The sequence below is a fragment of the Elephantulus edwardii genome, unplaced genomic scaffold, assembly GCF_000299155.1.
Source record: "Elephantulus edwardii isolate Elephantulus edwardi_28Jun2011 unplaced genomic scaffold, EleEdw1.0 scaffold00122, whole genome shotgun sequence".
Lineage (NCBI taxonomy): Eukaryota > Metazoa > Chordata > Mammalia > Macroscelidea > Macroscelididae > Elephantulus > Elephantulus edwardii.
The window spans coordinates 9,320,220-9,343,372 of record NW_006399872.1 but is presented as its reverse complement, the minus strand read 5'-3'; the positions used below and the strand labels follow the sequence as shown (position 1 = coordinate 9,343,372).

The following is a 23,153-nucleotide window of genomic DNA, read 5'->3' as shown; positions in this document are numbered from 1 at the left end:
TAATAAAATAAAAAAAAAAGAAAAGAAAAATCCTTGCCGCTGGACTGGTAGGAAACATCATGATAGATGGAGAAAAGATTGATACTGTCAACTACTCCATCTTTCTTGGATGCATAATCAATATCCTTGGTACCAGCATTCAGGAGATTAGGAAACATATTGCACTGGAAAATTCTGCAGTCAAGGACCTCTCCAAATTATTGAGGAGTGATGATGTCGGTTTGAATACTAAGGTGTGCCTGATTCCAGCCATCATCTTTTCAATCACTTGCTATGCACTTGACAGCTCAACAATGAATAAGGATGACAGAAGAAGAACTGTTGTGTTTGAACTTTGACATTGGAGAAGACTTCTGACTATCCCATGGAATGCGAAAGCACAAACAAATATGTTCTGGGAAAGGTGTAGCCAAAGGCAAAGATAACAAAGATTCATCTCACATACTTTGGGCATGTTGCTAGGAAAGACTCTCCTTTAGAGAGGGGCATCATGCTCGAAAAGGTGACAGCAAAGAAGAGGAAGACTCTACAACAGGTGGATTGACACAGTGACTGTAGTCTTGAGTATGTCAGAGATTGTGAAGATGGCATGGATAGGACAGAGTTCAGATCTGTTATTCATAAGGTTGCTATGAGTCATACTTGATTTGATGGCACCTAGTCATGATAGACGGAGAACAGACTGAGGTTGTTAACAATTTCAGCTTGCTCCATAGTGAACATTCTTGGCACCATCAGTCAGGAAATCAAAGACTAATTACACTGGGAAAATCTGCAGTCAGGGACTTCTCTTGTGGTCTTTGCAGTTACTTGCTATGCATCAGAGAGCTGGACAATGACTAAGAATGACAGAAGAATTATTGATGTCTTTGAGTTGTGGTGCCGGAGAAGAGTATAGAATATATCATGGACTGCCAAAAGGACAAACAGGTCTCTCTTGGAGTGGGTGAAACCAAGTTTCTCCTTGGATGCTAGGATTTTTAAGTTCCATCTCACATATTTTGGACATGTGGCCAGAAGGCACCAGTCCTTGGAGAAAAACATCATGCTCAGAAGGGTGGAAGGACAGTGCAGGAGAGGGAGACCCTAGATGAGACGGATTGACAGAATAACTTGGGTGATTGGGATAGTTGTGTCAAAGTCAATGAGACTGGCTCATGATAGGGCAGGCTTCAGAGCTATTGTACATAGGGTCGCTATGAGTCATAGGTGGCTCAATGGTACATAACAACAAAAACTAGCAATTTAGGAGACTGCTTAATAACCCCAAGCAACCATCAGCAACACTGGGTATTTATTATTACTTCTTCTGGGGACGGCCGGATGTTTGGTTGTGTTGTGTTTTTTTTTTTAAAGGAAACAGCTTTTTATTATTTTTTATTATTTTGTGTGTGTGTGTTGTGTGTACCGTCAAATCAGATCTGACTGGTACAGGAAGAGATTGTTCCTCCTTCTCGAGCAGAGCATCGGTGGATTTGAACCATGCACCTCTGGGATTGCAGTACACCTTCTTGCTACTAGGCCACCAAAGCTCGCCGGATGTTTGGTTTTATAATCTTATTAGGAAGTAATTATATGTGCATTCCTCTGATTACTAGCATATGTGAAAGTATATAAAATCCTCTCAGGAACAGGTTTGAGGCCTTGAGCACCAATGAGCGTAGATCAAATGATCTCTGGGAGGATATCAAGAAAATAATCTATGAAGAATGCAAAAGATCATTACAAAGGCTGAAGAAGAAGAAAGGACCAAAACGGATGTCAGATGAGACTCTGAGTATTGCATTAGAGCACCGAGAAGCCAAACTAAAGGAAGATACCAAGAAATCAAAGAGCTGAACAGAAAATTTAAAAAGGCAGCTCAGAACAACAAAGCAAGATACTATAATGAAATGTACAGAGAGCTGGAGTCAAACTCAGAAGGGCTAAATTCACTCACTGTTTCTTAAGCTGAAGGAGTTGAAAAACTAATTCAAGCCATGGGTGGCAATACTTAAAGATACTTTGGGTAGAATGTTAAATGATCCAGGAAGCATTAAAAAAGATGGAAGGAGTACACAGAGTCACTGTATCAGAAGGAATTGTCTGACATAGAAGAATTTCATGAAATAACATATGAGCAAGAGCCTGTGGTGATGAAGGAGGAAGTTCAAGTTGCTCTGAAGGAATTGGCAAAAAACAAGGCTCCAGGAGTTGACAGCATACCGGTTGATACATTTCAACAAACAGACACAGCCCTGGATGTGCTAAGTTGTGCCAAAAAAATCTGGAGGACAGCCAGCTGGTCAACTGACTGGAAAAGATCTATATTTGTTCCCATTCAAAAGAAAGGTGACCCAACAGAGTACAGAAATTATTGAACAATATCATTACTATCACCTACAAGCAAGATTCTGCAGAAAATTACCTAAAAACGATTGGAGCAATAGGTCAAGAAAGAACTGCCAGATGTGCAGGCTGGATTTAGAAGAGGTCGTGGTACTAGGGATATTATAGCTAATGTTAGATGGATCTTGGCAGAAATTGGAGAATACCAGAGGAATGTCTATCTGTGCTTCATTGACTATGCAAAGGCTTTTGACTGTGTGGATCACAACAAGCTATGGATGACTGAGAAGAATGGGAATCCCAGAACGTTTGTGCTAATGCGAAACCTATACGTGGATCAAGAGGCAGTCATCAGAACAGAGCAAGGAGACACTACATGGTTCAAAATCAAGAAGGGGGTCCATCAGGGATGTATTCTGTCTCCATACCTTTTCAATCTGTATGCAGAATAGATCATCCGAGATGCTAGGCTGTACGAGGAGGAATGTGGCATCAGGATTGGTGGAAGAGTCATCAACAACCTGCGGTATGCAGATGACACAACTCTGCTTGCTGAAACTGAGGAGGACCTGAAGCACTTGCTGCAGAAGGTCAAGGACTGCAACCTTCAATATAAATTGAAGCTCAACATCAAGAAGACAAAGATTCTCACCACTGGGCCAATTGGCAGCATCAGTATAGATGGTGAAGAAATTGACATAGTTAACAGTTTTAGTTTACTTGGCTCCACAGTCAACACTCTTGGTACCAGCAGCCAGGAAATCAAGAGATGAATTGAACTGAGAAAGTCACCTGTAAGGGACCTCTCAAGAGGACTGAAGAGCAATGACATCAGGCTGGAGACTAAGGTGTGCCTGATCCAGGCTATAGACTTCGCAATTATGTGCTATGCATTGGAGAGTTGGACAATGACTAGGGATGATAGAGAACTAATGCCTTTGAGCTGTGGTGCTGGAGAAGAGTGTTGAATATAGATAGCATGGACTGCTAGGAGAACAAACAGGTTTGTCCTGGAAAGGGTGAAGCCGGGCTAATCCTTGGAGTGAAGGATTTTGAAGCTTCTTCTGACATACTTTGGGCATGTTGCAAGGAGGGATTGGTTCTTGGAGAGGGACATCATGTTTGGAGGAGTGGAGGGACGGGTCAGAAGAGGAAGACCCTTGATGAGATGGATCGATTCGTGACTAGGGTGGTGGGAATGAGTGTGTTGGAGATGGAGAGGTTGGCACAGGATAGAGCAGTGTTTAGGACTCTTGTGCATAGGGTCTCAATGAGTCGCAAGCGACTCTACGGCACATAACAACAAAACACAAAGCACACCGCCCTGGAGTTGGATCTAACTCATGCCACCCTCCACTACTTTGCATAGTACCTGGTAGATACAAACTGTAGACCTTTCAATTACAATCCATATATGTAATACACTATGCCACCAGTGTTCTGTCTGTACATATGTGTACATTTATGTGTGCCTGTACTAAATTGTATATGCCTGTTGTTACAAAACTTTTAAGCTAGACTGCAACTAGAAGGTCTTCATGAGAAGAGCATCTGGTTGGCATCTGGTCTATATATACATGGAGATTGTAATGATAACTAGAGTCCTGTTATGTCAGCCTATCCTGTAAAGATGTAAGTGACTCAGAGACTAGGAAAGAAAGAGGAGTCGAGCAGGCAACCCAATGGCAATTTAACCTTGGTTTGTGTTTAAGAAATTGGTAACTTGGAAGTCTTTTAGAAGCAGGCCTAAGCAGACTATTCAAAGAATTGAGAAGAGTAAACTGGGCTATACCTAGCTCTCATCATTGAATATTTTAACTGAAGATTCTATAGAAGTTGTTGTGTGCCATCGAGATGAGTATGACTCAGCGATTCTATGAACAGAAAATTTGAACCCTGTCCTAGCCTGTGCCACCCTCATCATTGCTAACACTCCTGAACCCATTGCTGCAGTCACTGTGGAAGCCCATCTGGTGTAAAGTGTTCCTCTCTGTCCCCGACCACCCACTTTCCCAAGCATGATGTTCCTCTCCAAGGAATAGCCTCACCTAGCAACATGCTGAAAGTATGTGAGACAAAACTTTGTCATCCATGTATTAAAGGAGAAATCTGGCCTTACTTTCTCCAAGATGTATGTTTGTTCTTTTCGCAGTCCATAGGATATTTAGCACTCTTCTCCAGCACCACAGCTCACATGCATCCAGTCCTCTTCTGTCATCTTGATTCGTTGTCCGGCTTTCAGATGCATTGCAAGTGATTGAAAAGACCATGGCCTGAGTCGGGCACACTGTAGTTTTAAAACTTGCATCGTTGCTCTTTAGTAATTTTCAGAGGTCCCTAATAGCAGACTTTCCCAATGCAATACATCTCCTGATCTCCTGATTGATAAAAAACTGCACTGAAATCACAGAGGCACACAGTTCAAATCTGCCAGTTACTCTGCGGGGGAAGGATAAGCCATTTCCTCCTGTGCACTTTTAAAACCCACTGAAACTGTGAGTCAGTTCCAACTCAACAGAACACAGTAGTAACAGGCAGCAGGAGGTCCATAGAAGTCTTGATTAAAAGGAAAAAATGCATAACAGAATTTTAATATTCTTGGAATTGATACGAAATGGAACTGCTGAAGATGGATGAACCCCCAAAATTATCACCCTAAAATAATTAAACCTTAAAGCAAAAGTATGCACTGAAATCTTTTAACCAAACAGTAGTTTAGCTTAATGTGAAAAATTCAAACTTATTTCTGTCAAATCAGAACTGACGGCCAGGGCTGTAAATCACACAGAGGAGATGGCCTGTCTTTCTCCCATCAAGCCTCTGTTGATTTGAACCACTAGAGAGGCGTTTATGAGTTAGCAGCACAACTCCCTGCACACTGGGCCGTGAGTGCTCTCTCATTGCTTAATTAGTGAAATGCCATTTGTTCTGTGCATCACAGTAATTATTTATCTCTCTTAAAGATTAGAGTCCAAAAACTTGTTGCAGCTACATGGAATATTTTTCAACCTCTTCTTTTTGGCTTGGTTGGATCAGAAGTATCTGTTTCAAATCTTCCATCACAAGCTATTGGTAAGAATAATCTAAGGAATAAAAACTTTAAGATGTAAAAACCCATAGAAAAGCAATGTTGTTAGGTGCTGTCAAGTTGAGTATAAACCATAGTGACCCTAATGATCTGAACCCTGTCCTATCCTGTGCCATCCTTGCATTTCCTAACATACTAGAGTCCATAGCGGCAGTCATGGTGTCAGTCCACCTGGTTGAGAATCTTCCTCTCCTTCGCCAGCTCTCTGCCTTTTCAAGCATCATGTCTCTCTCCAAGGAATAGCCCCTCATAAGAAAATGCCAACAATATGTAAGATGAATCTTGATAACATCTTTGCCTCCAAAGAGCTCTCTGTCTGCACTTTAAAAAAACAATTCATTATTCTTATTTACAATATATCTTTCACACCATTCTTGATCTGGGGAAATAGAGATAAGATTTCTTCTCTATTATGAAATTAGATAGTATCAACACTTTTTTATCACCACCTTTTGAAGATTGTCATTTATATTAGAAACTTTTGAGTTTTTCAATCCAGATTTGACTATCATATGGCTTATACTCCATGGAATCCCCACTAAGAGATAATCTCAATCATCCTAATTATTTTTATAATTCTTTTTACAAAGACCATATTGTACTCTTAAAGTACTTTCAGAAATAGTATTATCCAGATCCATAGACCATTTTCCCAAATAGTTTGTTACTTACATTTTTTTTAATCTATTTTAGGTATTGGTGTTGCTACCTTGAGTTTAGCACTGATGGTGCGACTTTTTGTCACGTTTTTATTGATGTGTTTTGCTGGTTTTAATTTTAAGGAAAAATTATTTATTGCTTTAGCATGGATGCCCAAAGCTACAGTTCAGGTAAGACTGTATTAAATAACTAATAATTTTCATTTTAGTGATATATTTTTAATACTAAAAGAAAATCAGAAACATTTTTGTGACTTAGTGGTAAGAAATTGTGTTGCCAATCCAGGGGTATAATGTTTTCATCCACTAGCATCTCAGCAGGATAAAGATGGGCACTCTATTCCCCTGTGATTTACTATTTAGGACTACCCAGTGGAGGGTCAGTTGGTTCCAACTTGACAGTATACAATAACAAAGAAAAATGTTACTTCAACCACAAAATGTAGGTTCTTACTTTTAAAATATCACTTTCTACTGCCAAAGGGGCCCTTTAGAGTAGTGAGAGAAGACCTTCACCCTGAAACCCACAGCGTCCCTTTTCAGCAGGAAGTAGCTAAGAGAATACGCCATCCCCTTTTCCTTATGAATCTGGGTGAAGTCTCTCTCAGGGAGGAGTGATAGGGAATGGCAAGGGACACACTGACAAAGGAGATTAATCAGAACTGGCTTTGACAAGCACTGTGGCAATTGGACAATTAAAACAGACATGGGGGAGGGGAAGAAGAACGAACTGGGGATGAGGGTGGAGAAAACAGTGCAACAATGAATGAATGAAAACCCAAAATCTCTGTAAATGTTCATTAAAACTAATAAAATTTAAAAAAATAAAATATCACTTTGGTCATAACTACTAATTAAAAGTAAGGACCTTTTAAAATCTTAATTTTGAAAGAATTTTTTTCTAAAACTGAAATGTGTAATTTAAATAGCAAATACAGTAGATTCTCATTATTTATGGATTCCACTTTTGCAAATGGCTTTCTTGGTGGAATTTCTTTTTAATCCCAAAAGCAACTAGCAATTCTCTGTTCCTCACGTAATTTTTCAATTCAGATGATAAAGACTTAGGTCAAATTTTGGTTCTTATGGACTTGATTTCATTTTCTTTAGCTTTACTTTGAACTTGCATATCAGTAGTATGCACACATATATTGTTACTATTTAAGCATCTCAAAATATTTGAGGCTTTACTTGGACTCAAGAGTTCATCAGCTATACCAATCTTAACTTCTCTCATAGCTTGATATGGTTCCTATGTATATCCCAGTCTTATCTTTTAATACTTATCAACAATTATCAAACACTCATGATAACATCAATAGAGAAATCAAACAATGTATTGCATTGGGAAAATGTTCTGTCAAAGACCTCTCCAAAATGCTAAAGAGCAATGCCAGTTTAAAGACTGAGGTAGATCTAAGCCATGTTTTTCATAATTGCTTCGTATGCATTTCAAAGTTGGATTGTGAACAAAGATGACAGAAAAGGAATTGATGTCATTGAATTGTGGTGGTGGAAAAGAATGCTGAATGAGTCCATGAGGTGTCATGGACTGCCAAAAATAAAAACAAATATATCGTGAGGAATTACAACTAGGGCACTCCTTTGGAGAAAAGATAGTGAAACTTGGTCTCAAATATTTTGAGCGTGTTGTCAGGAGGGACCAGTCTTTGGAAAAAGACACATCTGAGCAAGGGGGAGGATCTGGGAAAGAGAAGATACCCTCAACAAGATAGATTGACACAGTGGCTCTAACAATGGGCTGAGCATTATAAGAGATGGGAGAGGATGGAGCAGGATAGGGCAGGTTTCAGATCTCTTGTTTATAGGGTCACTTTGAATCATAATAAATTGGTTGGCACCTATAAGCAACATTATCATTAATGTCACTATAAATATTGTTGAATAAAAAAAATGACTGGTCTTGTATATTGACAGGAAACTGCCACAAATTCAAGTTGAAGTAAAAAAAGTTGTGTTTTTTTAAAAAAAAATTATTTTATATTGGTTTGCTCATAAAGTTCATATACATCATTGTAGTTCATACTTTCCTTCAAATAAGTTCTTGAATGAGCAATATCATACTGATATTAGATGGATTTGGGTAAAGAGAGAAAATACCAAATGATATTTATTTATATTTTATTGAATGTCCAAATGCACTTTACTTTGTGGACCATATAGTAAATGGTAACTAACATTGAAAAGACCGGGGATTCTGGAGCATTTAGCTGTGCTTGTGCAGAATCTGTACATAGACCAAGAAACAGTTACTCAAACAAAAGGAAACGCTGCATGGTTTTAAATCATGAAAAGTATGCATCAGGGTTGTATCTTTTCATCAGACCTATTCAATATGTGTTCTGAGAAAATTATCTGAGAAGCTGGACTATATAAAGAATTGGGGCATTATGATTGGAGAAAGACTCATTAACAATCTGTGATGTGTGGATGACACAATTTTACTTGTAGAGAACAGACTTGAATGTAGCACTTATTGAGGAATCTTAAATACTATGGCCTTCATTGTGGATTACATGTCAACAAAAAACAAAAATCCTTACTAATGAACATTATGATAAGTGGAGAAAAGACTGGAGTTTTCAAAGGGTTTCATTTTTCTAGCTCTATGATCAACATTGTTGGAAACAGCAGTCAATAAATCAAATGTCATCTTGCAACTGGCAAAACTGCTTGTCAAAGATCTCTTTAAAGTGCTAAGGAACAAAAATGTCCCTTAAAATATCAAGATTTTCATGTCTTAAGCCATGAGACATGTACTACATGTGCATATAAAATAAGGAAGACTGAAAAAGAATTTATGCCATTGATTTGTGGTTTTGTTGAAGGTTATTGAATATATTATTAACAACCTCTGGTGGCCTAGTGGCAAGAAGCTGCACTGCAATCCTGAAGGCACACTGTTCAAGGCCACCAGCTGCTCCGCTGGAGAAGGATGGGCAATCTCCTCTCATGTGATTAACTACCTCTGAAAACCCACTGGAGGGTCAACTATGGATAGGTTCTGGCTCTACAGTACATAACAACAACAACATGAACTACCTACAGGAGCTCTGGTGGCCCAGTGGTAAGAAGCTGCGCTGCAACCCCAAAGGCATCCAATTCAAATCCACAAGTTCCTCTGCAGGAGAAGGATGTATAATCTCCTCCTATGCTATTAAGGTTCCTCCTTTGCCTCTGAAAATCCACTGAAGGGTCAGCTATGAGTCAGTTCCAACTTGATGGCAAACAACACAAACAACATAAGAACCTAAAAGAACAATCACTTTAGGCTTGAGAGAAGTAAATCAGGTGATCCTTAGAGATAAGGATGGTGAGGCTTCATCTCATATACTTATCAGAAAGGTCCAAAAATGAAAAAGGATATAATTATTGAAAAAATAGAGGATTAGCCAAAAGAAGAGAAGCTGTGTGAAAAAATCTTGACTGGCCCAGGAAGCATCAAAAGAAGATGGAGCGAATACATGGAGTCATTGTACAACACATAATTAGATATGAAATAAATTCAGGAAGTAGCATATGATAAATAGCCAAGGTAGATGAGGAAGTAGTTCAAGCTGTATTGAAGGCATTGGCAAAGAATAAGACCCCAAGAATCAATGGAATAACAACTGACAATTTTCAACTAACAGGTGCTGTCCTGGAAGTGCTTACCTCTTTGTGCCAGGAAATTTGGAAGACAGCTACCTAGCCAACAGACTGGAAGATATCCATATCTATTCTTATTCCCAAATAAGGTGATCTCACAGAATGTAGATACCATCAAACTATCACTAATACCAAATGCAAGCAAAAATATTGCTGAAGATCATCCATAAATGGCTAGAACAGTACACTGACAGAACTGCCAAAAGTTCAAGCAGGATTTAGAAGAGGCTGTGGCACCAGGAATATCATTGCTGGTGTCAGATCGATCCTGGCTAAAAGCAGAAAATACCACAAGAATATCTAGTTGCATTTTATTGACTATTCAAAGCCATTTGACTATGTGGATCATAACAAACTATGGCTAACATTGAGAAGAATGGGAATCACATAGCACTTAAGCATGCTCATATGAAATTTATGCCTAGACCAAGAAGCTGTTGTCCAAATACAGCAAGGGAATGGTATAAAATCAAGAAAAGACTGTGTCAGGATTTTATCCTTTCTCCATACCTATTCAGTCTGAATACTAAGCAAATCATTTAAGAAGCTGGACTCTATGAAGAACAACATGGCAACAGGATTGAAAGAAGACTTATTAACAACCTGCATTATACAGAAGACAGAACTTTGCTTGCTGAAAGCACAGAGGATTTGAGATATTTGCTGCACAGGATCAAAGACTGCAGCCTTCATTATGGATTATATCTCAACATCAGGAAAACAAAAATCCTCAGCACTGGGCCAATAGGCAACTTCATAATAAATGGAGAAAGGTTGAAATTGTCAACAATTTCATCTTACTTGGATCCACAATTAACACTGTTGGTACCAGTAGCAGGAGATCAGGAGATGTATATATAGCCTTGGGAAAATCTTCTGTCAGGGACCGCTCCAAAGTCCTGAAGAACACGAATGTCCTTTTAAAGACTAAGGTGTGCCTGATTCAAGCCATAGTCTTTGTAATCACTTGTTATGCATCTGAGAGCTGGACAGTGAATAGGATGACAGGAGAAGAGTCAATGCCTTTGAGTTGTGGTATTGAAGAAGAGTGTTGAATATACCATGGATTGGCAAAAGAACAGAGATATATCTTAAAGAAAATGCAACCAGAGTTTTCCTTGAAACAAGGATAATGAGGTTTCATCTAATGTACTTTGGGCATGTTTTTTTTTAAATGCGGAAAGCAATACTTTATATATTTAGAAAAATTACACGATACATTTATAATTTAAGGCTACAATAATTTTCCCATTTTAAATAACAAAAAGGACAAACTAAATGAAAAACGTGACTGCATTTTATTCTTTGGATGGGAACCATCTGTTCGTCTAGAAACATCATAAACAAGTATAAAAGACAAGCAGCCGACTTCAAGAATATATTTAAAAATCATAAAACTGACAAAAGATAAGTGTCCAGAATTTACAGAGAGCTTCTACATGTCAAAATAAAAAAGAAAAATGGCTCAGTGGAAAGATATGAAAATGTAATTCACAATGGGTAAAAATCAGGGCATGTTGTTAAGAGAAGCTATTCCTTGGAGAAGGATGTCATACTTGGAATGATGGAGAAAGAATCCGCCAAAGAGAAGAAGACCCTCAACAAGATGTATTGCTATAAGGTGTGCAGCAGTGAGCTAAAATGTATCAAGGATATTAAGAATGGTGCAGGATTAGGGGAGCTCTGGTGGCCTAGTGGCAAGGAGCTGCAACTACAATCCCAGAGGCGAACGGTTCGAATCCACCAGATGCTCTGCCGGGGAAGGAGAGACAATCTCCTCCTGTACCAGTCAGATCTAATTTGACAGTACACACAAAAAAAAAAATAAAAAAAAAGAATGGTGCAGGATAAGACACAGTTCAGATTTGTTGTTCATAAGGTCCCTATGGTTCGTAATTCAATTCAATGGTGTTTAAAAATAACAAGCACACACCCATGCTTATAGTTTTGTTATTCACAACAGCAAAAAGATGGAAACAACTCAAATGCCCATCAATAAATGAATGGATTAAAAAACTATGGTATATTCACACAATGGAACACTTAAAAATAATGAATTCGTAATACATCACACAACATGAGTGACCCTGTAGGACATTATGCTGAGTGAAATGTCTCAGTTTCAAAAGGGCAAATATTGCATTATACCACTGTTATGAAGCAGGACTGACATGGAGGATTAGGAGGAGAATAAGAAAAGAATGGATAGATCATGAACACTGTATTGGAACAGATGAGGGAGAGAACTGTTTAAAAGGAATGTATGATTAGGCAGTATATGTAAGACAACAGTCCAGAGTAAAAGGTGCATTGCAATGAAGACTAGGGAGAGGGGGGAGGGAAGAAATGAATGAAATTCTATCTTTTCTGTAGATTTTTATTAAAATCACAATTAAAATTAAAAAAATTTTAGAAACGAACAAGCAACAATGAAGATGCTCAGCAGGATTGAGTAGCTGCAACAGCAAGTTTAATGCACAACAGAGATTGTGAGGACCGAACAGAATGGGGCAGAGTTTCATTCTGTTACACACTGGGTCACTGTGTGTCGGAGCTGACTCCAACGCACCCAGCAACAACAAAAATATGATTTTTTTTTTCTTGGACTAACTAACTCCAAGAGAGTGTACAGGTGAAAAACTTACTGAAAATCTGTATGTGTCCAAGGAGTTCTGCATTCTCATATTCAATCCTCACAACTGTTACGTTGTTCATTTTACAAATAATTAGAAGCTCAGAGAGCTTGAATTACTCATATAGACTCATTTACTTGGTTGAAGCAAAAGTCTAATTCAAACCCAGTTTTTTTCGATTCCAAATACCTTATGATTTCTGCTATATCATCCTGCCTTCCAAGTAGGAAGGACAAAACAAATGGGGGGGGGGAGCGCAAACAAATGCTTGTGAGGTAATGGAGAGATTGGAACTCTTATTCACAGCTGATGGGAATGTAAAATGGTACAACCACTATGGAAAGTGGTCTGACACTTTCTCAAAGTTGGAAATAGAAATACTATTTGATCCAGCAATTGCATTACTGAGAATATACCCTAAAGAAACCAGAGCCAGACTCAAACAGATATATACACACCCATGTTTATTGCTGCATTATTCATAATAGCAAAGAGATGGAAGCAAAACAAGTGCTCATCAACAAACAAATGGATAAACTATGGTACATAGACACAATGGAATGCTATGCAGCATTGAACAATGAAATAGTAAAAGATTATACAACATGGGTGACCCTGAATAACATTATGTTCAGTGAAATATCTCAGTCACAAAAGGACAAATCCTGAATGAACACCACAGTTATAAAATAAGACAAGTTTTGAGGTGGTTGGTGAGGGGAATGGAGAAAGAGTGGACAAATAATGAACACTGCATTAGAACAGATGAGGAGAAAAACTGAAAGGAATATATGATTATGCATTATATATGTGTGTGTGTGTGTGTGTGTGTGTATAAATACATACATACATGCAAACAATCTGGAACAAGGAATCCATTACAAGGTGGGCTATGGGGCAGAAGGGGAGAAAATGGGCAACAATGAATTTTTAAAAAGAAAACAACCATATAAAGAGGTTTTTTTAAAGCCCACTCGAGTTTTTTTTTTTGTTTCTTGTCACCAAGAATTTATTGGCATATGGCAAAGCAACTACTTAGTTTGGTTAGGACACATGAAATTCTGAGAACAGTATAAGCAAAGTAACCAAATAAAGTACTTAAAGAAAGGGAAACTAAGAGGACAAGTGTACAGAATCAGTCCCAAAATGTCTGCATATTGATTTGTCTCTGTCACTCTTTCTCCAAACATACTGATGAAATAGAACATAGAGTTGTGTATTATTTAGTAAAAATTCAGTAGCTCTGGTAACCTAGTGGTTAAGGAAGTCCACTGCCAAACCAAAGGCAAATGGTTCGAATCCACCAGATATACAGTGAGAAAAAGATGAGCAGTCACCTCTTGTGTGATTTACAGCCTCTGAAAACTTGCTGGAGGGTTACCTATGAACTGGTTCAGACTTCATGGAAATGACTGACTGATGAAAATTACTAAGCGCTTTCAGTCATGTCTTTTTTTCCTAAGAGTACCGGCATTCTTTGTTTTAGAGCCTTTCTACTGTGTTTTTTACACGTTGACATTTTGTGTCGGCCCTGCACTGAGTGCATTTATTGGTGCCATTTTTCCAACACAATGTGTTGTTTGTGTGTCTATCACATTTTTGGTTATACTTGCAATAGTTCAAACTTTGTCCTGATTTTCTTTCATACTTAGTAGACTTAGTATAACTTCTGTATACACTGGGAAAGCAAAATATTAGTGTGATTTGTTTTATTGCAATATTCATTTCACTACAGTTATCTAGAGACAAACTTAGAGTATCTCTGAGGTGTGTGCATGGTGCTAGGCTTTGTTGGCTTGCTTGATGTTTGTTTTAACAAAGTCATTTACTTGAATTATATATTAAATCGGTTTAACATTCTTCTTTGTGCTCCGTCTTTTCTCCCAAATACAGGCTGTATTGGGCCCTCTGGCTCTGGAAACAGCAAGAAACAGCGCACACCATTTGGAAGGGTACGCACAGGAGGTGATGACATTAGCATTTTTAGCCATTTTAATCACAGCTCCAAATGGTGCTTTACTTATTGGTTTACTGGGGCCCAAAATGCTTGCATCCTGTGATCCAAAACACTACAAAAAGTCTGTTGATACTATATTAATACATCATTAAAAATTTTACGTGCCACCATTTGCCTGGTTCCTTTTTTTTTCCAAATTTTTTTATTGTGCCTTATGTAAAAACTTACAAAAATAGGAAAATTTGTTCTTCCCATTTTTGTACCTGAAGTTTTGGCTGCATTTTCCATATTTTATCAGCACCCTCCTCATTTCCACCTTTGATTCCCAAGTTCCTTTCATCTGGATTGTTTACCTATGTTGTTGTCCTTTTAATGTATGTAAAAAATTGTTCTAAAGAAAGGAGTACTGAGGAGGGGGAGGTAGGTAATTGTGCAACAATGAATTTTTTTAAAGTGAACTGGGGAGGAGAAAAGAAGGGCAAGGGGGTATTATGTGAAACAGTGAATGCATTAGAATCTAACCTCTTTGTAAATGTTCATTAAAATCACAATTAAAATAAAATTAGAATTTAAAATGAAAAAATTAAAATTAAAAAAAGAGCATATTCCTCTTGGGTCAGTTTATGAGGCTAGTTTATGAGGTTAGCTGAAATGTCATCTCTAGGAATATCTTCAGCTTTAAACCAGAAGGATGGACATAGTCTCCTGAGTTCTTTGAGTCTATTAGACCAGTGTCTGGTCACCTTTTTTTGTGTGTGTATGAATTTGATTTTTTTACTCTATTTTTCTCCTACTAGCCAGGAAATTCTATTGTGATGTAACCACAGTGTTGAACATCTGTTATTTTAATAAATTATTTTATAATACAAATAATTTAAAATTATAAATATATGTCAATTGTACATTGAACCATGTTTTATTAAATATGTTATAACACACAACTTACCTGTTATGTAATTCTGAAATTTAATAAAATAGTATTAAATGAAATAATTTCTTAGTTTTTCATATGTCAAAAACAAAGCAGCTCTGTAAATAAATACTCTTTGTTATTGTTGTTGTGTACTTTCAAGTCAGAACCAAGCCATAGCTAACCCTCCACTCTGTTTTCAGAGGCAGTATATCACAGGGGAGGAGATTATTCATCTTGTTTCTGCAGAGCAACTGGTGGATTCAAACTGTGCACCTTTAGGTTGGCAGTGCAATTCTTTACCACTAAGCCACCAGAGTTCCCCTAAAGACTCTGGGATTATTACATAGTCTGTAATGAATGTCATATTCTGAACAGCATTAACAAAAGACCTAATGGCATAAGGAATCTAATGGTCAAGAAAAACTGGCTATCGAACTTGCTTAGATATTCAAGTTTCTTAGTGGAAGAAAACTCTCTCCATCAGTTTTATAATTCAGCTTAAAAGTTCATTTGTTGTGTGCTGTCAAGTTGAAGCTGACCCTCCAATGGACATTCAGAAGCAGTAATTGCACAAGAAGGATAGCGCATCTATGTCCACCAGAGCAGCTGGTGAATTCAAACTGCGTGCCTTTTGAGACTACAGTGCAGCTTCTTACCACTAGGCCACCAGAACTCCTTTAAAAACCACTGGGATGGGGATTTGTTAAGTGCCGTCGAGTTGTAGGCAACTCATAGCGACCCTATGAACGAAAGTCCTCGACACTTGCATGACTTTCATCCTTGTTCCAGGTTCATAGGGTTTCTGGAGGCAAGCTATTTACGGATGTGGATGCCAGTCCTGCTTCCAAGCTTGTTTCAACCAGGAGCTCCACCAAACACTGTCCACTATGGGCAACCATTGTCCCATTTGACACGTCAGTGTCACAGTGTTCAGCTTCACAGTGATCACAGGTTACCTCTGTACAGCAAGTGGACACACCATGGTTATACAACCTAGAAGAATGTTTCACCAAACACAATTATAGACAGGCCTTAGGGCCACCGATTACAGTCACCCACCTTTGGCTTTTGGTCCACTAGGCTAACTGGTCTCTCTCTATGTTGTTAGATGCCATCAAGTCGTAGGCAACTCACAGCGACCCTGTGAAAGAAAGTCCTTGACACTTAACGTGACTTTCATGTTTTCTCCAGGTTCAAAGGGTTTTCGGAGGCAAGCTGTTTATGGAAGTGGATGCCACTCCTGCTTCCAAGGGGGGAGGAGATAAACATAATAAAAATCAAATATCAACTATATAATTAGATCAAATAAATAGATTTTTAAACTCCTGTTTTAGTGACTATCTTAATAAATAATATGCTAGATAAAATAAAGTTGGAGATACTTCTGTAAAACCATTAATGAAGAAGGATTGGCCATCCACTTCCAAAATAGCAGGCCTCTGAAAAACCTATGTACAACAGAACACATGTAGACTAACAGGGCAACTGAGGTGGAGCTTTCACTGTGAGAACCATGAATATAGAAAAATTAGATATTGTTAAGGAAGAAATGGAATGCATAAATATTGACATACTAAGTCTTGGTGAGATGGGGCATTTTGAGTCAGATCATATATATCATATGATGTATTACTCTGGAGATGAAAAGGTAAAGAAAAATGGGTTTGCTTTCACAGTTAAAAAAGTAATTTCTGGATCTGTCTTGAAATGCAGTATTGTGAGTGGCAGGATAATATCCGTACGCATACAAGGAAGTCCAGTGAATACCACTATCATTCAGATATATGCACCAACAACCAGAGCCAAAGAAGAGGAAATATATTTCTACAGAAGCTTTTACAGTCAGAGATTGAACATGCAATCAAGATGCATTAATAATAATGAGTGACTGGAATGCAAAAGTTGAGAACAGAGGAAAATCAGTAGTTAGAAAATATGGACTCGGTGACAGAAATGAAGTTGGAGATAATGATTGATACGTTTAATAAGAAACATAAATGCAAGTTATATACATGGATTTCACCTGCTGGAATGCATAGGAATCAGGCTGATTAATTCTGTGGAAAGAACTTCTGTAGAAACTCAATATCAGCTGTGAAAACTAGGCCAGGAGCTGATTGTGGAAGAGACAACCATCTACTCATATGTAAGTTCAAGCTGATGCTAAGGTAAAATAAATTGAATCCACAGGAACCAAAATATGACCTTAAGTCTATGCCACCTTAATTTGGAATCAGACATGACGAGTAGGAATCCACACAGGAAGTGGTTTGTTCTGTAGGAAAATACAAGTAAAACCTCTCGCGACAGGTAGTAAAGGATCAGGCCCTTTCCATACTTGATCTAATGGATCCTTCCATGCAACCCATATTGGCAGCTCACTAGGAGGTGTATCTGATTGCCAGTGAACACATATGGGAGGGTTTGAAAAGACTTCCCTCATCATATCTTTCCAATCTTGAGAGGTGTTTAAATTAAGACTTAATGAATTAAGCTGTGCCTTTGCTCGCGGAAAACGAACTCCATCATCTCTAACAGCTGCCCTAAGTTCTTTTAACTCTCTCTCAACCCATGGATATCACTGTAGAGGATAGTCAGGTGTGAGATATATGCCAACACGAAACCACATGTGCCTCAGTGTGTCACACTGATCACACAATACCTTGTGTAAAGGACATTCAGGTGTTAGGCACACACTAACAAAGTACATACGTACCTCAGAGTTCCACCAATGTCTCACTGATCACCCGACACGTCAGCCCAAGAATTTCCTGTTTCTTCACTGCTTTCTCTATATTGTCCCCAACTGCTTTCTTTGTTTTCCTCACTTCTCAGGAGACTAGAGAAGAGGTGGTGCTATAATTGTCTCTAAATTTTTTAGGGCTGTTTTAGGTCCCCTGCCATAACAAACAGCTGATGGTGTATTTCTTCTAATGGTGTCACAGTCTTTGTCAAAACCAGTTCTGATTGATCTCCTTTGTCCTTCCCTGTTATTTCCCCCTGATTCATTACGAGGAAGGACACCACATCCTCTTAGTTACCTCCTGCTGGAAAAGGGTGTTGTAGGTCCCAGGTTTGCACATTAAAGATGTGAGCAGCAGTAATCCAAGGGGCAATATCAACAACTGTTGTCCAAAAGGAAGAATCTTGAGATTATGTAAGTTTGACCTCTCTACTTTCTAACAAGGACATTAAACACTTCACTTGAGGATCTTTCAAATTGCTTGCCGAATCTTTTAAATTGATTGCCAAATTACCCAGGCTAAAGCAAGGGAGCGCTTGCCTGATAAGATGGACCTGCATCAGATTCCCTGCTCCCTGACAGGGGCAAGTGCAGAAAGAAGAGAAGAAAGAAAAAGAAAGGATTTTCCCTTGCTTTTTCACCTAAGCAAGGGGTGCTTACCCGATAAGGTAGACCTACGCCAGGTCACTTCCCTTCCACCTTCATCAAGTTTAAGACTACATTAGGTCCCCAAGACTACGTCAGGTTCCCAAGACTATGTCAGGTCCCTAAACCTTCATCACGTCCCCTAAACTACGTCAGGTTCCCATTCCCTGATGGGAATGAGCACAGAAAGAGGTGCTCCCCTGATCCCTGATGGGAGTGAGAGCAGGGAATACTCACCCGAAACCCTGATGGGAGTGGGCACAGAGGGTTCTCACCCAAAAACTTGACAGGAGTGAGCACTGAGGGTACTCGCCCGATACTACATCCTGTTCTGGGCACCATATGTCACTGACCATTCGCAGGCAATGAACAGTGACACCCTGATGGGGGTAAGCACGACAGAGACACACCACTCTAGGAAAGGATCAGAGAGTCAATCCAGCTCAAATTTATTGGGGACTGCAGCACAATTATATATGAACAAGTAAACAGGAAGACAGGATAGGGTGGGCTTACAGATATGGGACATGTGGATTGGCTAGGAGAACCTCTGCTTTGTGTGGACCACTCCCAGCTCAACAGATATAGCAGCTGTCTTCCCAGGTGGCAAGCTTTCTTGAGCCAGTACAGCCAAACACAAGGGAGCTTTCTCTACCCTGTACTAAAGGCCACTGGAGGCTTGCACTTATCCAGAGCTTAGGTGATCTGTCCTGGCCAGAGGCCCTCCCTTCCTCCACAATATTCCCCAAAATAAGCAGGATTTAGAAGACACTGTGGCACTAGGGACATCATTGCTGATAATAGATGGAACCTGGCTGAAAGTAAAAAAATACCAGAAAAATATCTGTTTATACTCTGTTGACTATACAAAAGCTTTTGAGTGTGTGGATCATAACAAGTTACGACTAATATTAAGAAGAATGAGAATCCTAGAGCGCTTAATTGTGCTCATGTAAAACCTATAATTGACCAAGAGGCTGTTGTGTGAACAAAACAAGGGAACACTACAAGGTTTAAAGTTACAAAAGAAGTGTGTCAGGGTTGTATTTTCTTCTATACCCATTCAATCCGTATGCTGAGCAAATTAGTGGAGAAGCTGAACTCTATGAAGAAGAATGTGGCATCAAAATCAGAGAAAGTCTCATCAACAAGCTGTGTTATGCAGATGACATAACTTTGCATACTGAAAGTGAAGAGGACTTTAAGCACTTGTAAAAGATCAAAGAATACAGCCTTGAGTATGGATTTCATCTCAACATAAATAAAACAAAATTCTTAACACTTGACCAATACGCAACATCATGATAGATGGAGAAAAGATTGAAACTGTCAAAAACTTCTTCTTACTTGGATCCACATTCAACAAGTTTTGTACCAACAGTCAGGAAATTAGGACACATATTTCACTGGGAAATTCTCAAGTCAGGGATCCTTCCAAATTATTGAGGAGCAATTATGTCAGTTTGAGAACTAAGGTACAACCAATTCAGGCCACAGTCTTTCCAATCATTTGTTGTTCATCTGAGAGTGGGATAATGAATAAGAATTACAGAGGAAGAATAGATATCATTGAGCTGTAGTATTGGAGAAGAACATTCCATGGGCTGCCAATAGAACAATAAAATATGTCTTAGAGAATGTACAGCCAGAATGGTCCTTGGAGGCAAAGACAAGATTAGCATCACATACTTTGGGCATGCTGCTAGGAAAGGCTATTCCTTGGAGAGAGACATGATGCTTGAAAAGGCAGAGGATAAGAGAAGGAGAGGAAGATCCCCTAACCAGGTGGATTGACATGGTAACTGCCGTAATGGGTTCTGGTGTGTCAGGAAGTGTGAGGATGGCACAGAATATGACAGGGTTTAGATCTGTTGTTCTTGGTGTCAATATGGGTCATACTCGATGGCAGCATCTTACAACATCCACCATATAATGGAAATAACATGACGAGAGGGGGAAAGGAAGTCAGGTCAATGGAAATAGAACAAACATAATTGAAGGAATAATTCATACAAAATTTTTTCAAAGGATTATCTAATTTGCTTGTACATTTTCATTGGAAATAAAATAAAGTTTTCTTTTTAATTAGTTAAAAATTAAATATCTGTCCACAGAAATTGGATGTATATAAATTTGGATTATCTTCAGAAGGTCTCCGAATATTAGGATAATGAGCCTAATATAAGGATCCAAGCCATCATATTTTCAGTTGTTTCATATACATATGAAAGTTGGGCAATAAGGAAGATCAAAGAGAATTTATGTCTTTTAATTAAAGATTTGGCAAAGAATATTGACTTTGTTGTTGTTGTTACGTCCCATCAAGTCACTTGTGACTCATAGCAACCCTATGTACAACAGTTCTGAACCCTGCTCTATCCTGAGCCAACCCTATTGTCTCTGATACATCTACCCCCATTACCTCAGTCACTGAGTCAATCCATCTCATGCAGGGTTTTCATCTCCTGTTCCTCCACCATCCCAAGCATGATGTCCAAGGACTGGTCTCCAAGGACTGGTCCTTCCTTGCAACATGTCCAAAGTATGTCAGACAGAGCTTCAGAGTCTATACACCAACTTCCAAAAGAACAAACTAGTCTGTCTTAGAAGAAGTGTAGTCAGAGTGCTCCTTAGAAGCAGGGATGGTGAAACTTTTCTCATATACTTTGAGCATTTTATTAGGAGGGAATGGCCCCTGAAAAATATCATGCTTGAAAAAAGCAGAGGGACAATAAAAGATTGGAAGACCTTCATTCAGCAAGATGGATTGACACAGTGGCTACAAAAATGGGTTCTTGGACAGCAGCCTGTGAGGACAGAGAAGGATTGGGCAAAGGATGAGAGATGAGGTTTCTCCATTCTTGCCTCAAAAGAGCATCTTGGTTATGCTTCGTCCATGACAAGCTGTTCTGTTCTTTTGGCAGTCCATAAGATATTCAATACTCTTTTCTAACACCACAATTCAATGGCACTAATTATTCTTTTGTCACCATACTTATTATCAAACTTTATTTAGATCAATCAATAGATACCTTAAAATATTTAGGGACTACAGTCATCCTCCTTTATCTTCCAATTTGAATACTGGTCCTATCTCTCTTCTTTCTAAAATGTTGTGTCAAAAATTTTGCTCTCCTACCTAAATCCTATAAAAGCAAATAAAAATATTTAAAATATCATAGGTCAAATGTATCATCCAGGAAGAGTGCAAATGGTCATTACAAAGATAGAAGAGGGGGGGGGAAAAAGACCAAAATGGATGTCAGAAGAAACTCTGAAGATTGTACTGGAGCACAGAGAAGCCAAAGCACAAGGAAGAATTCAAGATACTAAAGAGGTGAACAGAAGATTCCAAAAGGCAGCACGGGATGACAAAGCAAAATATTACAAGGAAATGTGCAAGGAGCTGGAGTAGGAAAATCAAAAGGGCTGAACTCATTCAGCATTCCTTAAGCTCAAGGAACTGAAGAACAAATTCAAACCTTGAGTTGCTATAATCAAGGATGCTTTAGACAGAATAGTAAATTATCCAGGAAGTATTAAAGAAGATGGAAAGAATATACTGAGTCACTGTATCAAAATGAATTGGCAGACACAGAAGAATTTAATGAAATAACATATGAGCAAGAGCCTATGGTGATGAAGGAAGAAGTTCAAGCCTGCTTTGAAGGAAATAGCAAAAATTAAGGCTCCAGGAACAGATGGTATACCAATTGACATATTTCAGCTAACAGATGCTGCCCTGGATGTGCTCACCAAGTTGTGCCAAGAAATCTGTAGAACAACCACTTGGTCAACTGACTGGAAGAGACCTATATTTGTTCCCATTCCAAAGAAGGGTCACCCAACAGAGTGTGGAAACTATAGAACAATATCATTGGTTTCACATGCAAGCAAGATTCTACTGGAACAGCACATCAGCAGAGAATTGCCAGAAGTCCACGCTGGGTTTAGAAGTGGTCATGGTACTAGGGATATTGTAGCTGATGTTAGATGGATCTTAGATGACAGCAGGGAATACCAGAAGAATGTATATCAGTGTTTCAGTGATTATGCAAAGGTGTTTGACTGTGTGGATCATAACAAACTGTGGCTGACTCTGAGAAGAATGGGAATCCCAGAACACTTGATCATTCTCATGTAAAACCTATACTTGGACCAACAGGCAGTCGTCAGAACAGAGCAGGGAAACAATGCATGGTTCAAAATTGGGAAAGGTGTATGCCAGGGATGTGTCCTGTCTCCATACCTTCTCAACCTGTATGCAAAGCAGATTATCCGAGAGGCTGGGCTCTATGAGGAGAAGTGTGGTGTCAGGATTGGTGGAAGATCTATTAATAATCTGCGTTATGCAGATGACACAACCCTGCTTGCTGAAACTGAGGAGGACCTGAAATGCTTGCTGTGGAGGGTCAAGGACTGCAGCCTTTAGTATGGATTGAGGCTCAATGTCAAGAAGACAAAGATTCTCACCACTGGACCAACTGGCAGCATTAGGATGGATGGTGAAGAGATTGA

General features: G+C 38.8%; 1 protein-coding gene across 1 annotated transcript in view; it reads left to right on the top strand.

Moving 5' to 3' along the window:
* LOC102861361 (sodium/hydrogen exchanger 9B1-like) overlaps positions 1-14,486 on the top strand; it is a 99,624-nt gene extending 85,138 nt beyond the window's left edge. The window contains exons 11-13 of the mRNA XM_006893115.1: positions 5,292-5,400; positions 6,110-6,246; positions 14,271-14,486. Of these exons, the coding sequence (XP_006893177.1) occupies positions 5,292-5,400; positions 6,110-6,246; positions 14,271-14,486 (462 nt within the window). The remainder of the gene's footprint in view (positions 1-5,291; positions 5,401-6,109; positions 6,247-14,270) is intronic.
* The last annotated feature ends 8,667 nt before the right edge of the window (positions 14,487-23,153 follow it).